Here is an 18,898-nt window from a genome sequence, read left to right as displayed (position 1 = left end):
TAGTACACAGTTATTCAGGATTAAGGCTGCAAGACTGTCACAGAAGTCTCAGATTCTGTGACCTCTGTGACTTCTGCAGTGGCTGGCCCAGGGGCTGTCTGAGCAGCTCTGACAGCTCCTGGACCAGCTGCTTGGGCCACTGCTGGGGCAGTCTGGGCCACCCAGCCCCCACCTGTTGCCAGCAGCAGCAGGAGTTTGGGTGCAGGACGGGGCTCCGGGCTGGGGCAGGGGTTTGGGAAGGGGCATGGGCTCCGGGTGGCGCTCACCTTGGTGGGGGCTCCCTGGAAGCAGTGACATTTCCGTTGGCTCCGCCCGAGGCAGAGGTGTGGCCAGGCAGCTCTGCACACTGCCTCCACCTGCAGCTCCCATTGGCCATGGCTCCAGGTCAATGGGAACAGCAGAGTCCATGCTCAGGGTGGGGGAAGCATGGAGTCCCCCTGGCCGTGCCTCCACCTAGGAGCCAAGGGACATGACGCCGCTTCTGGGGAGCCGCGCGGAGCCAGGTGGGGAGCCTGACACCCCCGTAGGCCCCCCCCCGGTCAGCAGCGGGGGTCCCAGGCTGTCCCCCCACCCCTGAGCACCCACTGCGCCCCCAGGCTGCTGCCACCCCCAGAGCACCTGCGGAGCCCCTGGGCCACCCCCTGCTCCAGAGCACCCAAGATTTAGTCAGGGGCATATAGTACAAAGTCATGGATAGATCACAGGCCGTGAATTTTTGTTTACAGCCCATGACCTGTCCATGACTTTTACTAAAAATACCCATGACTAAAACATAGCCTTATTGAGGATACTACTAGTTTGGCTCTTTTACCATAGGAGTGTGTTTTGAGAGAGATTCTCTACCCTTCTCCCATTTAATTAAATTGTCTAATACTCTTCTGAGAGACATGGGCCTTCAACAAGATCTGACCTGGTGCTCTGCTTTCTGCACTGGTTTGCCAGTCCCCTTCAGGTGAAATCTAAGGCACTGGTTACTATCTACAAAGTCCTACATGATGCAAGTCATTTAAAAGATTGGTTTCTGCAGCTCTGATATACTACCTATCCTCATCTTGAGCACAAGTACTAAATACCCTAAGGGTGAAGTTCACTGACAAAGGAAGCAGGGCATTCTAGGCATAAGCTCTGCAATTAGTTATCTCTAGAAAATATATTTAAGTTAAACTCTCAAATTTATAGACAGTCACTTCTTTCCTAAACTTTTCACTGAACAGGGACTAAAAAAACCTGGGCACTTTGCCAAATGTTAGTATTTTCTCTCTATTTTGTCTTTAAGACTGCACAGTGCAAGGAAGCATGATGTATTAGTATTAACTACTATTATTTGGAAACATTAGACCCAGTTTTAAGCCACAAAGCTCACCCAGATACCACAGTGAAGTGTACAGCAAAAACCTTATTTGTTTGGATTTATAAACAAAAATTAGCAATATCAGCAATACGGTTCCAGTTCTACACATTTTAGACTATTTATTTAGTCTTTTACCATTCCATTGCCATTAACCTATGCAAAATCTATTTCACCAGGAAAACCTTTCCAGAGACAGCCGCCAGGAAGAACCAGGACTCAAAATTCACTTTACTGCTGTAACATCTTCCAATTAACATCCACCTTTTTATTATTTATATAGATGTTTAGTTGTAAAACAAGAATAAACCAAACATTTTTTCTTCATATAAAATCTACCCAAGAGAAAGTGCCAGGCCATTATATTCTCTCCTCAAGCTATAATGCAGGGACTTTTAAAGCAAGCTATGAGGAGTCAGGGTCCCAAGACCCAAAGAATTTCAATGGGCTTGGGACATCTACCCCCACAGGCTCTCATTCAAAAATCTCAAATAAGATCCTGTGGGTTTCCAAAGTGCATTAAATTCCATTTCTATTTGCTTTTAATATTTTAGGCGTACTTAAAGAGGAAGGGTAGGATTTATCCAATATTTATTTGTATTTAGATCAATCTTACCAAAACATAATATTTTTGTTAAGAGAAGGTAGCACTTAGAACAGCTTTCATTTCAACCCTTTGCAGCTTTTAGCATAACAAGTGAAGGCATATTTATTTTAATAAACAGAGAAATCTGAGAGGACAAAATGATCAAATAAACTGGACATATTATCTTAGATAAGCAATCTATGAGAAAAAGGAAAATACACTCACCGGTTATTGTTTTTGTGATAGCTCTCTCTTATCCCACCCCACAATAGGGACAGGAAAGGAGCACTATGGCTCTACCTACCAGGAAGCAAGGAGGTAAGGCATCTGTCAATCAAGACCTACCTTTAAGGCCCCATTGTACCCACTTCTGTTAAGAAACTTTCAGAGTGAGAGAGAACTTAGAGAAAAGAAAGACAAGTATAAAGACAATATCTCTTCTCAGAAGGGAAAAGAGTTACATGTAGGACAGGAGAATGGAGGACTACAACAAAAGGAATGATCAGAATAGTTTCCCTTAAGGTGTGGCTTTTTTTCCATCCCACCAATAGTAGTCTGCCAAAGACATAGCTGGGAAATACCAATACAGGGGCTGTTAGATTTTCTAATCTTTGCCCTGCTAATGCAGGGTTGTTTCTGCTCTGTTGGGTTTAGTTTTAAGTCTCTCAAGGAACAAAGCTTTACCATTTCCCTTTGGGAAATCGTTCAGTAGTGCAACAGACCTCGCAGTCATGGCTCCACAGCCCAAAATTGCACTGGCCAGTTTTGCTGCCACACTACTCATGTCTAATTTGTCACATACCCTAAGGGCTCAGCATTACTATTTACCAGTTTTTTTTCCCTATTACTTAATTTTTTAAAATTATTTCTCCTCAGATATGAGCTTACATTATCCAAAACTTGATACCATTTTGTTATTTTCGGTGTGAATTTCTATCATGCTCAACACTACCGATCTGTTTAGTACATGAATTTTACTTTTTACAGATCATTGAGTCATATTTAGTATATTTGTTACTGTTCACAGCTGACAGGAAGAAATTCAACAAAGCCCCAATATTGGCTTTATACTAGTCTTCTGCAATTCTGTTTCCTTGAGCAAATATCGCAGTTTGGGGCATGTGATTAGATTATTCTTCTGGAGATTATTGGTGGGTTGGGCAACTGGGAGACAGTTTTTCGGGATGAGAAAAACAAGGGATGAAGGTTTGCAGATTGGAAATTTGAACTTTTTCTATAATCAGTCCATACATTTTGATATAGTTAAATTTAATACAGGTAAGACTTTAAACATAAATGATATACTTGCAAACCTATATTAAGCATCCACTGAAGTCTGTAGAGGATAGACTCCTTTCAATTCATCTTCATTTGCCTTTTCAATGTTCTCCATCTACTTGAAAGTGGGAACGTGCATATATGATCTTGTATAACTGTATATGCACACACAAACCAAAACTTATCAACTCCTCTTTAAATCTCTTAAGAATTCACTTTCAGAAATGCAATATTATTAATTCTGTAGTGCTAAGGGGCAAACAGCCAGTACCAGAGATCACTTCAAAAAAACCAGACGGACTTATAGAATTAAGCAGCATTTAATTTAAGTAATTTGTAGATAATCTAGATTGTATGCAATAAATACAGTGTCAAAAATCAATTTTTATCAATGAAGCTCATTTTGATGGCAAGTTGATTTTCGTTCCCAGGATTCCTTCCAGCATGTGCAATTATGTAAGGTGCCTCCTCATAAAGAGCTGAGTTGGGAGACAGATTTTTTTTTTTTTTTTTTGATGTCAGCACACACTGCTTATTCAAGCTCAAAAACGAAATAGTATAAAAGCGCATCAATAGTATGTTCTGAATTCCTTTTAGTGACTTACAACATAATTTCTTCTCTTACTTTAAAAAAGACTCAGACACACAAAAATGTCTTCCAAAGGACTATTCAAATGATAAACTCCTACCTATAGGCTCATTTAACCTAGTTATTCAAATTAACAATACTTGAACCTATTTAGTTTTCTCCTTTTGTCTTCCACTTTTATATATACTCCTCTCCACATAAATACACCGTTTGTCGTTATTACCATCTTTCCTGGAACTGAACACAGTGAGAATGCTTCACAGTACTAGAAGAGAATTGCTTATTTGTGCATGGGACAGACCATTATCAGTCAGCAATCACCTACCCAAAACTTGGCTACCTGACTGTGCCTAAATATGTATTTTTTTGTATTATTTATATTACCCTAGCCCCTAGGAACTGTGGTATTGGACAAGCACACAACTGCACTTTCTTACTATCATTAACATGTCACTCATTCTAAGAGACCTGTGACAACTTAAAAACCACATTTAACCAGAGATTCTCCACAAGAATGGCATAACCATCACTTTTTTCTTATCACTGTATATTCAACTGTTTTCCATTTTTCAACTTTAGCAATACAACTTTTGATTAAAAAACTAGAATACAAACCTAACATTGCATACATTAAATGGATTAAAAACTGCCTGTCAGAGATCTCAAAAGGTAACTGTAAATGGGAAAATCATTGAGTGGATGTTTCAAGTAGAGTCCCATAGGGATCAGTTTTTAGCCTATGCTTTAACTTTTTATCAATGACCTAGAATAAAAATAAAATCACTGAAAGTTTGCAGATGACAAAACATGTGGAGTGGTAAATAATGAAAAGGACAGGTGACTGATTCAGAGCAATCTGGATCATGTGGCAAATGTAAACATATGCCTCTAGGATGGGGGACTTTATCCTGGGAAACTGACTGAAAAAAATGGGAATGGGGTGGATCATTAGCAGAACACGAATTCCCAGTGCAATACTGTGGCAAAAGGGCTAATATGATCCTTGGATGCATAAAGAGGGGAATCTTCAGGATAAATAGAGAGGTTACACTACCTCTGTATTTAACACTAGTGCCACCGCTGCTAGAATATTGTGTCCAGTTTTGGTATCCACAATTCAAAAAGGATACTGATAAATTGGAGAGGATTCAGAGAAGAGCCACGAGAATGATTAAAGGATTATAAAACATGCATTATAGTGATAGATTCAAGGAGTTGAATCTATTTAGCTTAACAGAGAGAAGGTTATGGGAAGATCTGATTGCACTCTGTGAGTACCTACACAAGGAATAAATATTGGATAAAGCGTTCTTCAGTCTAGCTAAGAGACAAAGGTATAACATGATCCATATGTCCAGAAATTGAAGATAGATAAATTCAGACTGGAAATAAGGTATGTACATTTTATAGAGAATTTCTGCACACCTTTAGAGCATAAAACATGCATCACATTGCTATTTTAATCTCTAGTGTAGGTGTTGTATACAGGGAAGGGTGGAGAATGAGGGGATTAGAATCCTAATTATTCCTTATCCCAGTAAAGGGCTGAGACACAAGCATGACAATGATAATGAATGTTCCAAGAATGAAAACGGTAATAACACTCTGTACACATTGCATTCAGCCAGATTAAACATCCTATGGTGTCTTCTGCTGCTGTTGGCAAAGGGAACAGCTATCATTCAGAGTTAAATCCACAAGGAAAATCTTCATAGCATTCCACTTACCACTCCCTGGTATCAAAATTAGAGTTTCTCTTTGCACAAATTTACTATTATAGGTTGCTGTCTCCAACTTCACTGACACTAGGAGACATACAGAGACATTTTGTGAACAGGTTGCTGTAACAAACGAAAGCAGTTCATGAAAACAAACTTGAAACTCTGCAAGTCAATTTTTTTCTCCATTTCACTTAAGTTTTAAATTAGTCATATCGTCAGATTTTAATGAAGGACTTTCAAACTGAGGGAAGTGTTAATTTTTAAAGCTGAACTACAAAGCAATACATTGGCTTTACCTATCACTGTCCCTTTACTCTCATCCAAGCTCATTGTCATCTTGCATCTTGATATTGCAATATCCTTCTCGCTAAACTCTGACAAACGCAATCTTGTCCCATTAATATCCATTCAGAATGTTGCTGTCAAGATAAGTTTCCTGGCCTGTTGCTTTAAATCCCTCCACTGGCTTTCCCTTTCTTCTCTAGTGCATCCAGTGTAAGACGCTTGTATTCACTTTCCAGGTCCTCACAGTCTATCTTCCCCTAGCCGTATATCACCTCATTTGGTGTCGAGGTGTTGTTGCTCATCAGCCTTCATTGCCCATTTAAGTGAGCACAAAGTTGCTTGTTTGAATTCTCCCATACTTCCCCCATACATGCAAGGCATCCCCATAAACATCTGTGAAGTTACCTTATTATCCACCTTCAAAACCCTCTTCAAAACTCTCCTTTGCCAAGACACCAACGAAACACTTGACAACAGCTAACCTGCTGGTGTGCAGAGACCAGTGCCTATCATGCTGACCAAAATGTGGTGTCTCATTATTTCTATGTATATCCCCATCTGTTGTTTCTTATGTTATACTTAAAACTAAGCTCCTTGGGAATGTGACTGTCTTTGTTCTGTATTTGTATAACGCCTTACACAACGGGCTCTAGATCTAGGACTCCTACATGCTACAATAATTTAAATAAAGAAATAAATGAAAATGTACAGTGTATAAACACACAACATTTATTTATTTTTTAAAATGAGAAGTTATCAGGTCCCAACTTGCTTCTTTCTCCTTTAGTAATTTAGCAATTTTTCAAAGACCTGGAACATGAGAAAGGAGCTGGAGGTAGAAACCCGAGGAGCAGCTCTCAATCTAAGCTTCAAAATGTCCTCAATTAGGCCTTAGAGAATTCAAGCTAACGTTCCTAAGCTCAGGCTGTAATTAATCATCATCATGTTCCAGGCACTAGCTTGCCAACTTTCTCCCATAACAAAAAAGAGATGATTTGATATTTCTAAAATTAAAAAAAAAAATGGTTTAAAAACAGCAATTGTCTTCATACATCATAAAGGCATAAACCAAAATTTAACTTAGCCTTCAGAGTCCATCTACTCTGCTTTTTTATCTTGTTTCTTTTTCATATTAATATTTTCCTTTAAAAATAAAATGCAATAATATATAATTTTTTAAATAATACAGATTAATTGTTCAAAAGCACCCACATGACTTAGGCCCTTTGGACTAAACCTGTACCTGGCCATAAAGAAGATTCAATAAAATTAAATTTATTGTGGGATCCTGTAAGGTAAGGTCTGTTTTTAATATTAAAACATGCATTTTCTCTATGTATGCTGAATTTTGTCAGAAGAGAGATTAGCAGCCCCTCCTCCCTTTACTTTTACAAATGATAAATGTGAGAAGTTCTTGAAAATATGATCCAGCACTAGTGTAGAAGTTTGGGCTCAAACTGGAGCCTGGGCTCAAACATCTACACTGAAATTAAACAGCCTGGACCCCGAGCCCCATGAGCCCGAGTCAGCTGGCACAGGACAGGTGTGCATATTTAATTGCAGAGTAGACATACCCTTAAAGTCAGACCACAGTTCCTATCCAAAAACAGTAGTAAAACAGCAGCTCTACAAAAGAGATCACAGCAAAATACTTGTTTTACTATCTCCAGAACATTTTATTTCCTACACTGTCAGACATTGCTTAGGATACAAACAAGACTCCATGATCTGTCTATTCTGAGCTATTCCTTGCATGTCCTCTATGTGAAGACCCATAAATTATCCCTCTCTAGATATTGTTCAGAGGGGTGAATTCTTCCGGTTAGCTCCTTTTGTGTACATTTCTCCAGCTGCTTTATGCTACATTCCAACACATCCCAGATGACTCCAACATCTTTTACTGATACCTTTGGAGATGGGGTTGTTGCAAGTTGACGAAACTCAGCATTTGTTATAAATTCATTCTATTTAATAACTAACCTTTTCCTGATGTCCTGACTAAAGAGAAGTGAACTTTCCAATTGTCAGCACTCCAGTACCCAGCCAACAGGTCTCCTATACAGCAGCAAGGGAAACCTGTAACTTGATTAACTCCTCCGCTACTAGCTCAGCCTAGCTTGTTGTGAACGGAGTTCTAACATTTCAGCTTTCAATAGCAGTTAACTGGAACTCATGACCATTTCCATTTGTTAGGTCTGATCCTGGATCATAATCTATATAGTCAGCTTGATTTACTGTACTGTTTCTATAACAAGTGAGTTTCAGATGTAATGGCTTGTTAGACCAATTCACCCCATCTCGCTCACGGGAATGCCATGTCATAGCCCCAGCTGGCTGGAACCAGTGGTTCTACCCCATTCTGCTTGCTTTCCAAGGCTGAGGAGCTTGGCCTGCTTAGAACTGAAGAGTTTTCCTTCTCATAGACAGACTTGCCTAAAGAGAGCTAAGTGAGGTGTGTCGGTCCTGGTTTGAAATCAGTTTTCCTTCTCCTAGATACTGTTGGTTAATGGCACCTTTATTCCATTACATTCAATGCAATGCTTCTGGGTTTCCCCAAGGCAGGCTTCCACCATCCACCACGCAGTGGACATGCCTCTATGCCACTATATCCCTGCTTCTATGGTCTGGAAGCAGCTGCTGATGGCTGGGTGATAGTACTGCTGACAAGGATCTGGGTTATAACGGATCACAAATTGAATCTGAGTGAACAGTGAGTGTGATGCAGTTACTAAAAAGACTAATAATATTCTGGGGTTTATTAATGGGAGCATTTTCCGTAAGACACAGGAGGTAATTATCCTGCTCTACTCAGCACTGGGGAGGCCTCAGCTGGAGTGCTGCCTCCAATTCTGGGTGCTACACTTTAGGAAAGATGTGGACAAATTGGAGAAAGTTCAGAGCAACAAAAAAGATAAAAGGTTTAGAAAACCCGACCTACAAGGAAAGGTTAAAAAAACCTGGCCGTATTTAGTCTTAAGAAAACAGAACAGTCTTCTAATATGTTAAGGCCTGTTATGCAGAGAACTGTGATCAATTGTTCTCCATGTCCATTGAAAGTAAAACAACAAGCAGGGGGACTTAATCTGCAGCAAGTGAGATTTAGGTTAGATATTAGGAAAAAACTATTTGCTTATAAGGTAGCTAAAGTCTGGAATAGGCTTCCAAGGGAGGTTGCGGAATCCCCATCATTGGAAGTTCTTAAGCATTTAGACAAACACCTGTCCCAGGGGCTGAACTTAATGACTTTTCAAGGTCCCTTGCAGCCCTACATTTCAATGATTCTATGTTAAGGTGGAAATATCATCATAAGGTAGTCTTTAAGTTATAGATTTGTGATAACCAAGATTTGTTTAATTTGGGGAATACTGCTGCTCCCTTGACAATTTGTGACATTATTTCCTTCTTAAATTGAGAGTTCTTGGGGAGGTGGAGAATCTCATTTTTTCATAACTGATTATTAACAGTCTTGAGATTCTGGACAATTTTTTGGTCTTTGCTTGCATGTTGGTTAAGTTGTCACTTAGAAGAGCTACATCATCCTTAAAATCTGAATATTCTAATGTGTTGTTAAACCACAGGATGCATCTGTTGCATCTATCTACATTTCTTCTCATGATGATGCCAATGAGAATGTCAACCCGAAAAGGAAGGAGAATGTAGCCTTGTTTGAAACCACTGCTTATATTAAACCATTTGCTCAAGTCCGTGTTTACCTTAACTTGATATAAAGCCTTGATTATGTTAATTTTTTGTTGGCATACCATTATCACTTTATAGATTTTAAGAAAGGCACTTGACAGTCTCCATCACAATCCACTCTGACACAGGTCCCAGGGCAATGAAAAGATCACCCCCAAATGTTGGAAAAAGCAAGACTGCTAGAATTTCTACCTCGGTGTTGTCCCAAGATGCTGACTTGGGGGGGTGGGGGCAGCCTCCACATTTTGGGGCGGGGGGGGAGGAGAGAGAGAAGAGAGAATCCTCTAGCTTGCAAACTAATAAATGTGAAGTTCCACTCCCCTCTAGCCATCTCCTCCAACACCTCCAGAGTCGAATGGCTGCTCCCTGCAGACAAATCTCTACCACACTAAACCTCTCTAAGCTATTTTACACTCACGTTGCTCTCTCCCACATCACACATATACTTTCTGGGTTTTTGAGCTTCCCTCGAATAACTCCAGTCTCTGATCCGTCTCAGTTTTTCCAAGCTGCAGTATGAAGGTCACACTGTTCTTGATAGTTTCATGATAGCTGCCCACAGGGCTTTAAATAGGAGCAGAGAAATTAACTGGAATCTTGTTAATTTCATTCCACTGATACCTGACAAAGCTCTGACCATAAGTAGAAGCACTAGGGCTGGCTCATAGTGAGCAGATGCAGGAAAACAGTAAGACATCAATTGAGTTTTGCTTCATATTTATGAGACTAACTTTACAACCTTAAGTGCTAGAATTTTAATTTAAAAAGATGTCAATTTCTGCAGAATTTGATGGCTTATGCTCCCACATTCATTGGGGAAAGGAGCTCAGCAGTATCACACATTAATCATCATCATAAAGGCTTAGGGGGCATGCCTAGATGAACATATACGTATGTTTACACTGCAATTAAAAACCTGTGGTTGGCCCATGTAAACTTAAGTCAGTCTCAGAGCTGTTTAATTGCAGTGTATACATTCTTTGAGCTCTGGGACCCTCCCAACTCAAGCCTTAGTTATACAGATAAATGTCATATTTGTTTTTAGTATTAAAATATTAGACCATTTTGGAATAAGAAGGGATAGCTTTTACAGGTACTTGTTGACTAAAAATAGGAAAAATATTTTACGTACAATCACTTGGAAGTGGAGGACCATAGGAAGTTATGTAAAAGTTGACTGTATTTTTACAACTTAAAATAGCCAATTAAGCACTGAAGATATTTTTATGAAAACAGTTCTCATTTAAGTAGTAATTTAGAGCTAGCATTTAACACAGCTACAAACAACTGAAAATAATGTTATATAATGGAAATACTAAGACTTAAAACTAAAAGTGTTAGCCAGCACCATGGAAGAAAGTTACTCACTCACTTCAACTGCTCATTGTATGCAAAAATAACTCATTCATAACTCTCTCAAGTTACGCTTGGCTAAAAATAAGGAGCAAATTCATCTCTTATTCCCTTCATGATTTACCTTGGGCATCTTATATCTAATACCGTGATCCACATTCTGTCTTCAATAAATAGTTAACTCGTTTTGCATTTCCAGGCTAAACATCTATTTGGTGTTCCTTCTAAAAACCACTGAGTTCTAATAGTAAAACAATTGCGAACATGTTATACATATAGGGACTTCCACATTAAAGGTGAAATCTAAGTGAAAAACAATATACATACATACATACATACAAAGCCTGTTAATTCTAAAATTCAGTTTCCCTCCTGTTCCTTAAAATTTATTAGAATAAGCCATAAAAATCAATGTCTCCACTGAGTCCATGTTTTTTAGTGCCTAGGAGAGTTATGAATTTAAGTTCCTGGGCTTGCCTTTTGAAGGTGTGCAGGTTTTCTTTGAGGAGGACATAGATGAGATATGGATTGATTGCTTCGTGAAAAGTTATTATTTTCCCTTAAAAGTAGGGAACCCAATCTTCTCATAGAAGAGAGACACATGAAAGCGTATCACATTTTCTTCCAGCACACTTTAATTAGCATTCCCTTAATGGGATTAGATTTCCATTTATTATGTCACATACAAAAAGATCAAAATCTCTCTGAAAAAAACAACAACTCTGTTTATTGCAAAGGCTAATTCCATCCTCCCCGCCCCACCTACCCCAATTAAATTTTGAGATAACTGGGACACTGCAAAATAAGTTGTGAAAAATTATGTTTTTAAACTGCGGTTTTCTGTACTGCAGCCTTATTCTTACTACTGGAATATTACTTGGAATCTGTATTTTAGAAGTCACAGCTCAAAATTTGGAGAGATCTGAATGTAATTACTTACTGCAGGTACCAGTAATTTTTTTACTTCTTCAACAGCCCTCTTCAATTTGATTTCTGCTCTGTTTTGAGCATCTTCCACAGTGATTAATACATGTAAATCTTCATTCAGGTGTTCCCAGTTTGGCTTGCCTCTGTTTTGTTCCTCCTAAAATAAATAAATAAATAAATTCAATCAAAGGCACATGGAAATTATTGAATTTCCTTGGCTATTGTATTTTCATGCAATCTTTATCAACCTTTTGGTCTTTAGGGTTTAAAAAAGTCAAACAAAAAACGACCATCACAACTTATGGTGCCTTACAACAGATGACAAGAGTTTCTAGAGTAGGAAGACGGACTGGGTGTCGAAGGGAGAGTCTGAGCAGATCTGAAAACTGAAGTTTTTTTTTTTTTTTTTTAAAACAACCTACCTTAACCTAAGACAGTACTCAAATTTACTTACCGTGTTCAAACAATTTAAAAAGTTAATGTTAATGGGGGGGGGCATGAATATGAAACTGAAAAATTTCCAGTTGACTACTAAAATAACTCCTCTTTCATTTAAGATAACAGGAAAATGAATAAGGCTTTTTTTTTTTTTTTTTTTTTTTTAAAAAAGAGCAAGCACTGCAATGAATAAAACTTTTAGAACAAGTAACCCCTTCCTCCAGCATGTGGAAGAAAGAGCAGGATAGGGACAAAATTACCTTTAATCCTTAAATGGCCCCAGAGAGGAGTGTCTAAACAGATGTAGCACATTGTTGGTTAAATAAGAGATTACTTAAGTACTTGTAACTGAAGGTCCTTCAAGATGTGTGGTCCTTATTTGTATTCCAAATGCAGATGCACATGCATGCCATGTGCTGAAAATTTTAAACAGCAGTGTCCGTTGACCTGCATGTGCATCATACGTTGCCTCACATTCCAGGTGAGATTATAAGAGGCCATGCAGGGCAACGTTCCTTCAGTCACCCTGTTACCGCTGGTTAGCCCAGTCTGCAGCAGAGGGGATGGTGGGTGGGTCATGTGGTCCTTATTTGTATTTCACATCTTGAAGAACCTCCAGTTACAAGTAAGTAACCTCTTCATCTTTTGAGTGATGGTCCCATGTGTATTCCAAATGCAGGCAAGTATCAAGAAGTGATCAGCTTAGAGGTGGGTGCGATAATGCAAGAGGTATCGCCTTCTGCAGGAGGGCACGGACGACAACCATGTCTTCTACCACTCATTGGTCGATGGAGTAGTGGGTGGTGAAGGTATGTAGAGCGCGCCAGGTCACCGCTCAGCAGATGGCATGCCAGGGGATAAATGTGAAAGGAAGCACGTGGCCAGGGGCTCAAAGGGAGGTCTGGTGAGGGTGGAGAGCATAAGACTGAGGTTTCACAGGGGAGAGGGTAGTTTAAGGACTGGGAGGAAGCTGTTCATCAGCCCTTTCAGAAATCAGGTGGTGGTGGGATGAGTAAAGACAAAGTGTCCATCCACCAGCGGGAGGAAAGCACTATGCGCTGCTAAGTGGACCCGCACCGAGCTAAGGACAAGGACTGAAGTCTTAAGTTCTAAGAGGTAGTCTGGGAGGGTGGGGATGGAGATGTCCTAAAGGAGGAGACAGCTATGTTACACTCAGTAGGTGAAACGCTTCCATTTCACTGTGTAGCATGCCTACGTGGAATCTTCCTTGCTGTGCATAAGTATGTGCCATACTGATGTCAAGCAGGTATTGTCTATGTGCGAGCCCCATCCAAAAATCAGGCTGTCAGTTGAAGCGGGTCTGGGTTGGGGTGCCAAACTCTGCCTCAGTCCTGGGTGAGGTATGGCAGAGTGAGGAGATGGATTGGGTGGCGGGCGGAGAGTCTGAGCAGATCTGAAAACCAGAACTGCCATGACCGTGGCCTGGTTGCAGTGGATCTTGCGCAGGATTTGGAGGAGAGGAACAGGGGGAAAGGCGTAGCAGAGATCACCCCACCCTGGGAAGAGGAGAGCATCTCCTTGCGAATCGTGCTCCCTGAACTCCTAGGAGCAGTAGAACAGGAACACACAGTTTTTGCAAGTGGTAAAGAGGTACCAGCGAGGAGTGCCCCAAACATTGCAGATGGAGCGAAGAGTGGGGTTGTATTGTTCCTATTCCTGATTGAGGAACCAGGTCCGGCTTAGTGTGCGTGCCAGAGAGTTCAGTGCCCCCAGGAGGTACACCACATGGAATGTTACATTGTGGTGGATACATCAGTTCCAGAGGCGGACACAATCCACACAGTGACTGGGACCTGGTACCTTCTCGTCTGTTGATGTACGCCACTGCAATGGTATTGTCGGAGAGAAGCTGAATGTGCTGGTCTCGGATGAGGAGCAGGAATGCATGGTAGGCTAAGTAGACTGCTCGCAGCTCCAGAATATTGACGTGCAAACATGCTTTGCGCTGTGTCCGAGCCTGTTGGGTGGCATGTCTGTCCAGGTGGGCACTCCAACAGGCTAGGCTGGCATCCATGGTAATGGTGGCTGTGTGGATGGGAGTGGCAAAGGGGGTGCCTAGTAGCACTTTGGCAGCATTGGTCCGCCAAGCTAAGGATGCCCAGATGGCACATGGGACAATCAGGATGGTGTCAAGGTGGGCAGACAAAAGGTCTGCAGACAAAAGGAGCCACAGTTCCAGACAGTACATGTGCCAGTGGGCTTGTGGCATCACATGGGTGCAGGCCGCCATGTGGCCGAGGAGGTAGAGGTGCACTGTGGTGCATGGATTGCAATGTAGGGCTGCCATGAGGGCCATCAGGGTGCCGAAACCGTCTGACAGGAGGAAGGCCTGCGCTCCCATGGAATCCAGGCATGCCCCGATTAAATGGATTACCTATGTCAGGACAAGCACAGATTTCTCCTCGTTCATAGATGCCAAGAGTGGCAAGGAGCAAGCAGAGAGCATGGATGGTCGACATAATTTCGGTGAAGGTTGATGTCACCAGTAGCCCAGTCATCTAAGTAAGGGAACACAGTACTCCTGTAGTCGTAGTTGGGCCACGACGATTGAAACGACTTTGGTAAAGACCCTTGGGGCCATTGCAATGCCAAAGGGAAGAACTCTGAACTGGTAGTGGTTGTCGCCCACGCTGAAATGAAGCAACCTACAGTGGGCCGGATGGATGTCAATGCGAAAGTGTGCATCTTTCATGTCAATGGCTGTGAACAATGCTCCCTGGGGAAGGGAGAGAATAATTAATGCAAGTGTCACCATACGGCACTTGCAATTCCTGATGAAGGTGTTGAGTAATTGGAGATTGAGTAAAGGGTGGAGACCTCCTCCCTTTTTTTGGATGAGAAAGTATGGGGAGAAGAAGCCATTGCTGACAAAGGAGTCAGGCACTGGTTCGATCGCATTTTTCATCAGGACAGCGTCAGCTTCGTGTTGAAGGAGGCTGCGATGCGAGAGATGCCCAGGGGGCAGCCCGGTAGGATGGGAAGGTAAGGAACTCGATAGAGTTACCGTGCAGTATGATCTCCAGTACCCAACAGTCCATGGTGATCTTGCCCCAGTTGTGGGTGAATAGGGCAAGATGGCCCCCACAGGTGGTAGAGGAGGCTGGGGGTGGTGATGTGGGGGGCTTGCAGCTCTTCAAATACACATCAAAACTGGATCTTAGGTTGATACCATATTATGAAGGAAGAAGTGGCTGTGGCTGATGGTTGCAGATGCTGTGATCTAGGGCAGCATCATAGAGGCTCCTAAAACGGAGTGTAACTGGGCTGGTACGGTGCACAGGAGTGCAACCTCTGTGGTTTTCAACAGGGCACCAGGGGTAAATCCTGAGAGACTGGAGTCTCGCTCTCAAGTCTTACATAGAGGGGAGGGACTCTCTTAGAAGAGAACTTGTCCTCGTTGAAGGGGAGGTCTGGGATGGTGGTCTGGACCTCCCGGGGGCAGCCAGAGGCTTGCAGCTAGGAATCTCTTTCACATGACGATGCCTGTGGCAGGAGAACGTCTCCACTGCAGCTTGGAGGCTAACCGTGGCCATCAGGTGGCCTTCCTCCACTAGGGTCTGGAAGAGCTGTTGTTTGTCCTTGTGACAGATCCTCCAGGAACTTTGCTATCTGGACACAGTTATTAAAGTCATACCTTGCTAGCAGAGTCTGGTAGTTGGATATGCGGAACCGCAGGGCTGCACAGTAAATCTTGCGGCTCAGGAAGCCAGGGTGCTTTGCTGCTCTATCCGGGGGTCTGAAGATATGTTCAGTCTCCACATTCACCACTAGTGAATAACCCATGTTATTGACTATAGTGGAATAGGGAATACACTGTCCATAACCACAGTCTAATTGCCCTGTCATACCCCTGTAGTATCACAATCATGCAACAATATATTAATAAGACACAAAAGAATGTATATTACTAGGCAAATGGCACAGATTTCCTTTTCTGCTTTTTTCCTTCCATCACAAGACAAGTGTACCAATAGCCTACTAATGATCACTTTGGAGTGGTTTACTGCTATGATTCCTTTAAAAACAAAGTTTTGGAGAAGGGAGCTATGCAATACATTCTCCTTCTTTGTGAAATAATTACTAAAGAAAGATTAGGAGACAATAATAGGGAAAGGGACAATGTTGGCACAAGAATGAGTATAAACTAGTCCTGAATTCATTTAGGCTGGACATTAGAAGATTATTTCTAACCATCAGAGGAGTGAGGTTCTGGAGCAGCATCCCAGTACGAGTAGTGGAGGAAAACCACCTAACTAGTTTTAAATTGGAGTTTGATAAATTTATTAATGAGATTATATGTCAGGCTTGCCAGCAAGGATCTGGATTTATTGAGCCAGGAAGTCCCTTCCAGCCCTATATAATATGTGGACTTAGCAGCTAGGATCATTTTGGGGGGGGGGGGGGAGGGAGGGGGAGAGGGAACAGCAGGAAGCAGTAGTTTAGAGCTGCAATCCCCCTATCCTCTCTTATCCCCCTCCCAAATTCGGAAAAAACTGATTTGGGAGACAAATCTGCTCCCGATTCAGTCAAATCTTTACTTAAAATATACCAGTTCTCTTCAAGCAGTAAATCTCTGAAATTGTCTCCCCTCCCAGGGCTGCCATTAAAAGGGAAGTGGAGACTAAGCAGCTTGAAAATTTAAGTTTCATTGAGGTATTTGACTTGGAAGATGACTTAAAGTTACCAATACAGATTTTTTTTTTATTATTTTAACATAATTTAGGAAGTAGGGAAAAGAGGAAAGGCAAGGTGACAAAAGAATGGTTAGGAGTGGGTTGCAGAGGAGACAGAATAAAAGAATTACAAGTTCCAGCTGCCTTAAGTGATTTTCAGCTAACAAAAGCTTGCCTGCTCATGTAGTCCTGTTGAGCAATTTAGCCAAGCTGGCAGGGCCAATGCCACTTGAGTGTTTTGAATACTTTTCAGTGTTACTTTTATAAGAGGACATTTGAACAATACTGTTGAGCCAAATACATTTGTTGACAGAGCAGCCAGACTAACTATGTGGAGTAAGTGTCTTTTTATTCTGAGCAGAGAAAAATCTGAATAAAAAGAAGGTTCTGAAAAATAAATTTTCAGACAAATTTATTCAAAATAAAAAATCGTATTTTAGACTGAAAAATCTCACTGTATTCCTGACTGGTTTTGCTAAATTATATATGAGAAGTGGCAAGCAGAAGAAGATACAGAAAATTACTACTGAATAAAATGATCTGTGGAACAATAGTATTAGAGAAGATTACAACCAAACTATTTTGTCTGCTAAATTAAACCATATTACGAGTTATATAAACTGGCAGGTGAAATTTTACTCCATTCTTTTAATTTGGCAGAAGTTTCAGCATCCTAAATTTAGCCCAATGTTGTGACTGCTCTTACTCAGTTTTGTGTATGGATATTCACTATCCTCAGTGTTAGTAGACAGAATAATGGACTTACTTAAACTCCCCCCCCTCTCTCTCTACCTTGTCACTAAAGTCTGCAGATCAGGTGATAAAAAATTCATTCTTTCTAAAGCTACTTTGTATTTGAACCACTTTAGACATCTATATAATAAAATAGGAAAATAAACTATGCAAAATTAAAAACAGGAATAAAAATCAAAGGCTTTAAGTTACTCAGGGTGCCTGCAAGCAAGCTCTGATACTTAAAAGCAATGTGTTACAAAGACCTTGTAGAAAACTGTCACTTCATTTAGTTTCTTAAGATGGGTTCATAAACTGGTGTGTGCAGGAAAACTACTGGTGAAATGAAGATGTCTCTTCTCACTTCCAGGTGCTAACCTGAACTATGAAGTCATACTTTCTCAAAATTATTTTACACATAAGCGATGTATATAGTTGCCAGAAGGATGTTGTATAATTGAGACTGCGAAGGGAAATGACCTGTGTGATCAAAATGGGAGAGGTGGTGGTCCACAAGGCAGTGTTTTTTTTTTAAATTAAAATACGGTGTATACCATGAATATGAATGCCTGTGCTATGCGTTTTTCCTAGATTTCTTGAAAAAATTCTGTCCAGCCGCAATACCAGCCATAAACACTTACACAAGTGGCAAAACGTTTAGGCTTATAAGTATTTAATACATTTCATTATCCCAACATCTTTCTTCATCTAAAACTGATCAATGAGGTAGCTCTCATTGCAAGACCAAATTGATTAAAAGATTGGAAGACTTAAGAAACAAAAACAAAAAAACCCACAGGTAATAGTGCGAGTACATTTTTCATTTAATATCAGAGATCAAATTAAGAGGTATAATTAGAAGCCACGGGGCAACTGTTTAAAATTTGACTTTAAAAAAAATTCAAGATTGAAGTCAAATGCTACACTTTTAGTTAAAACCTTACACTAATCTTAGCTAAGCAGATAAAATACAGCACTTCTGGCTACTTTAGTTGCCAATGGCCTGCATCTCTTGTGATATTTGGAGCCACAATGCTCTACAAATGCTCATCATGGCAGCCAGTTGTGGTGTCTGAGACCTATATCACTGCCTGCAAGGTCATCTTGCTCACCAACTGGCCTTCCCTCATTATGTCCTTCAGTAGTTCTCTGCTGTCATGAGGGAGCAAGCAAAGATGTCACCTTGTCCCTTATAAGAAAGTTATATTTGACCAGCTGTGTCTGAGCTGCAATTGCAGCAAAGTTGAG

The 18,898-nt window shown here is 40.9% G+C and overlaps 1 protein-coding gene across 14 annotated transcripts in view; it reads right to left on the bottom strand.

The window, feature by feature from the left end:
- Positions 1 to 18,898, bottom strand: part of QKI (QKI, KH domain containing RNA binding) — a 331,324-nt gene that overhangs the window by 63,710 nt on the left and 248,716 nt on the right. For 13 of the 14 annotated variants that reach the window (XM_073337872.2, XM_073337874.2, XM_073337875.2 and 10 more), the window contains one exon: positions 11,800 to 11,943. The exons of the other annotated variant lie outside the window; for it this stretch is intronic. In XM_073337872.2, the coding sequence (XP_073193973.1) occupies positions 11,800 to 11,943 (144 nt within the window). The remainder of the gene's footprint in view (positions 1 to 11,799; positions 11,944 to 18,898) is intronic. 14 annotated transcript variants of the gene reach the window in all.

The sequence above is a fragment of the Lepidochelys kempii genome, chromosome 3 (genome assembly GCF_965140285.1).
Source record: "Lepidochelys kempii isolate rLepKem1 chromosome 3, rLepKem1.hap1, whole genome shotgun sequence".
NCBI lineage: Eukaryota > Metazoa > Chordata > Testudines > Cheloniidae > Lepidochelys > Lepidochelys kempii.
This window is presented reverse-complemented; position numbering and strand designations above follow the sequence as displayed.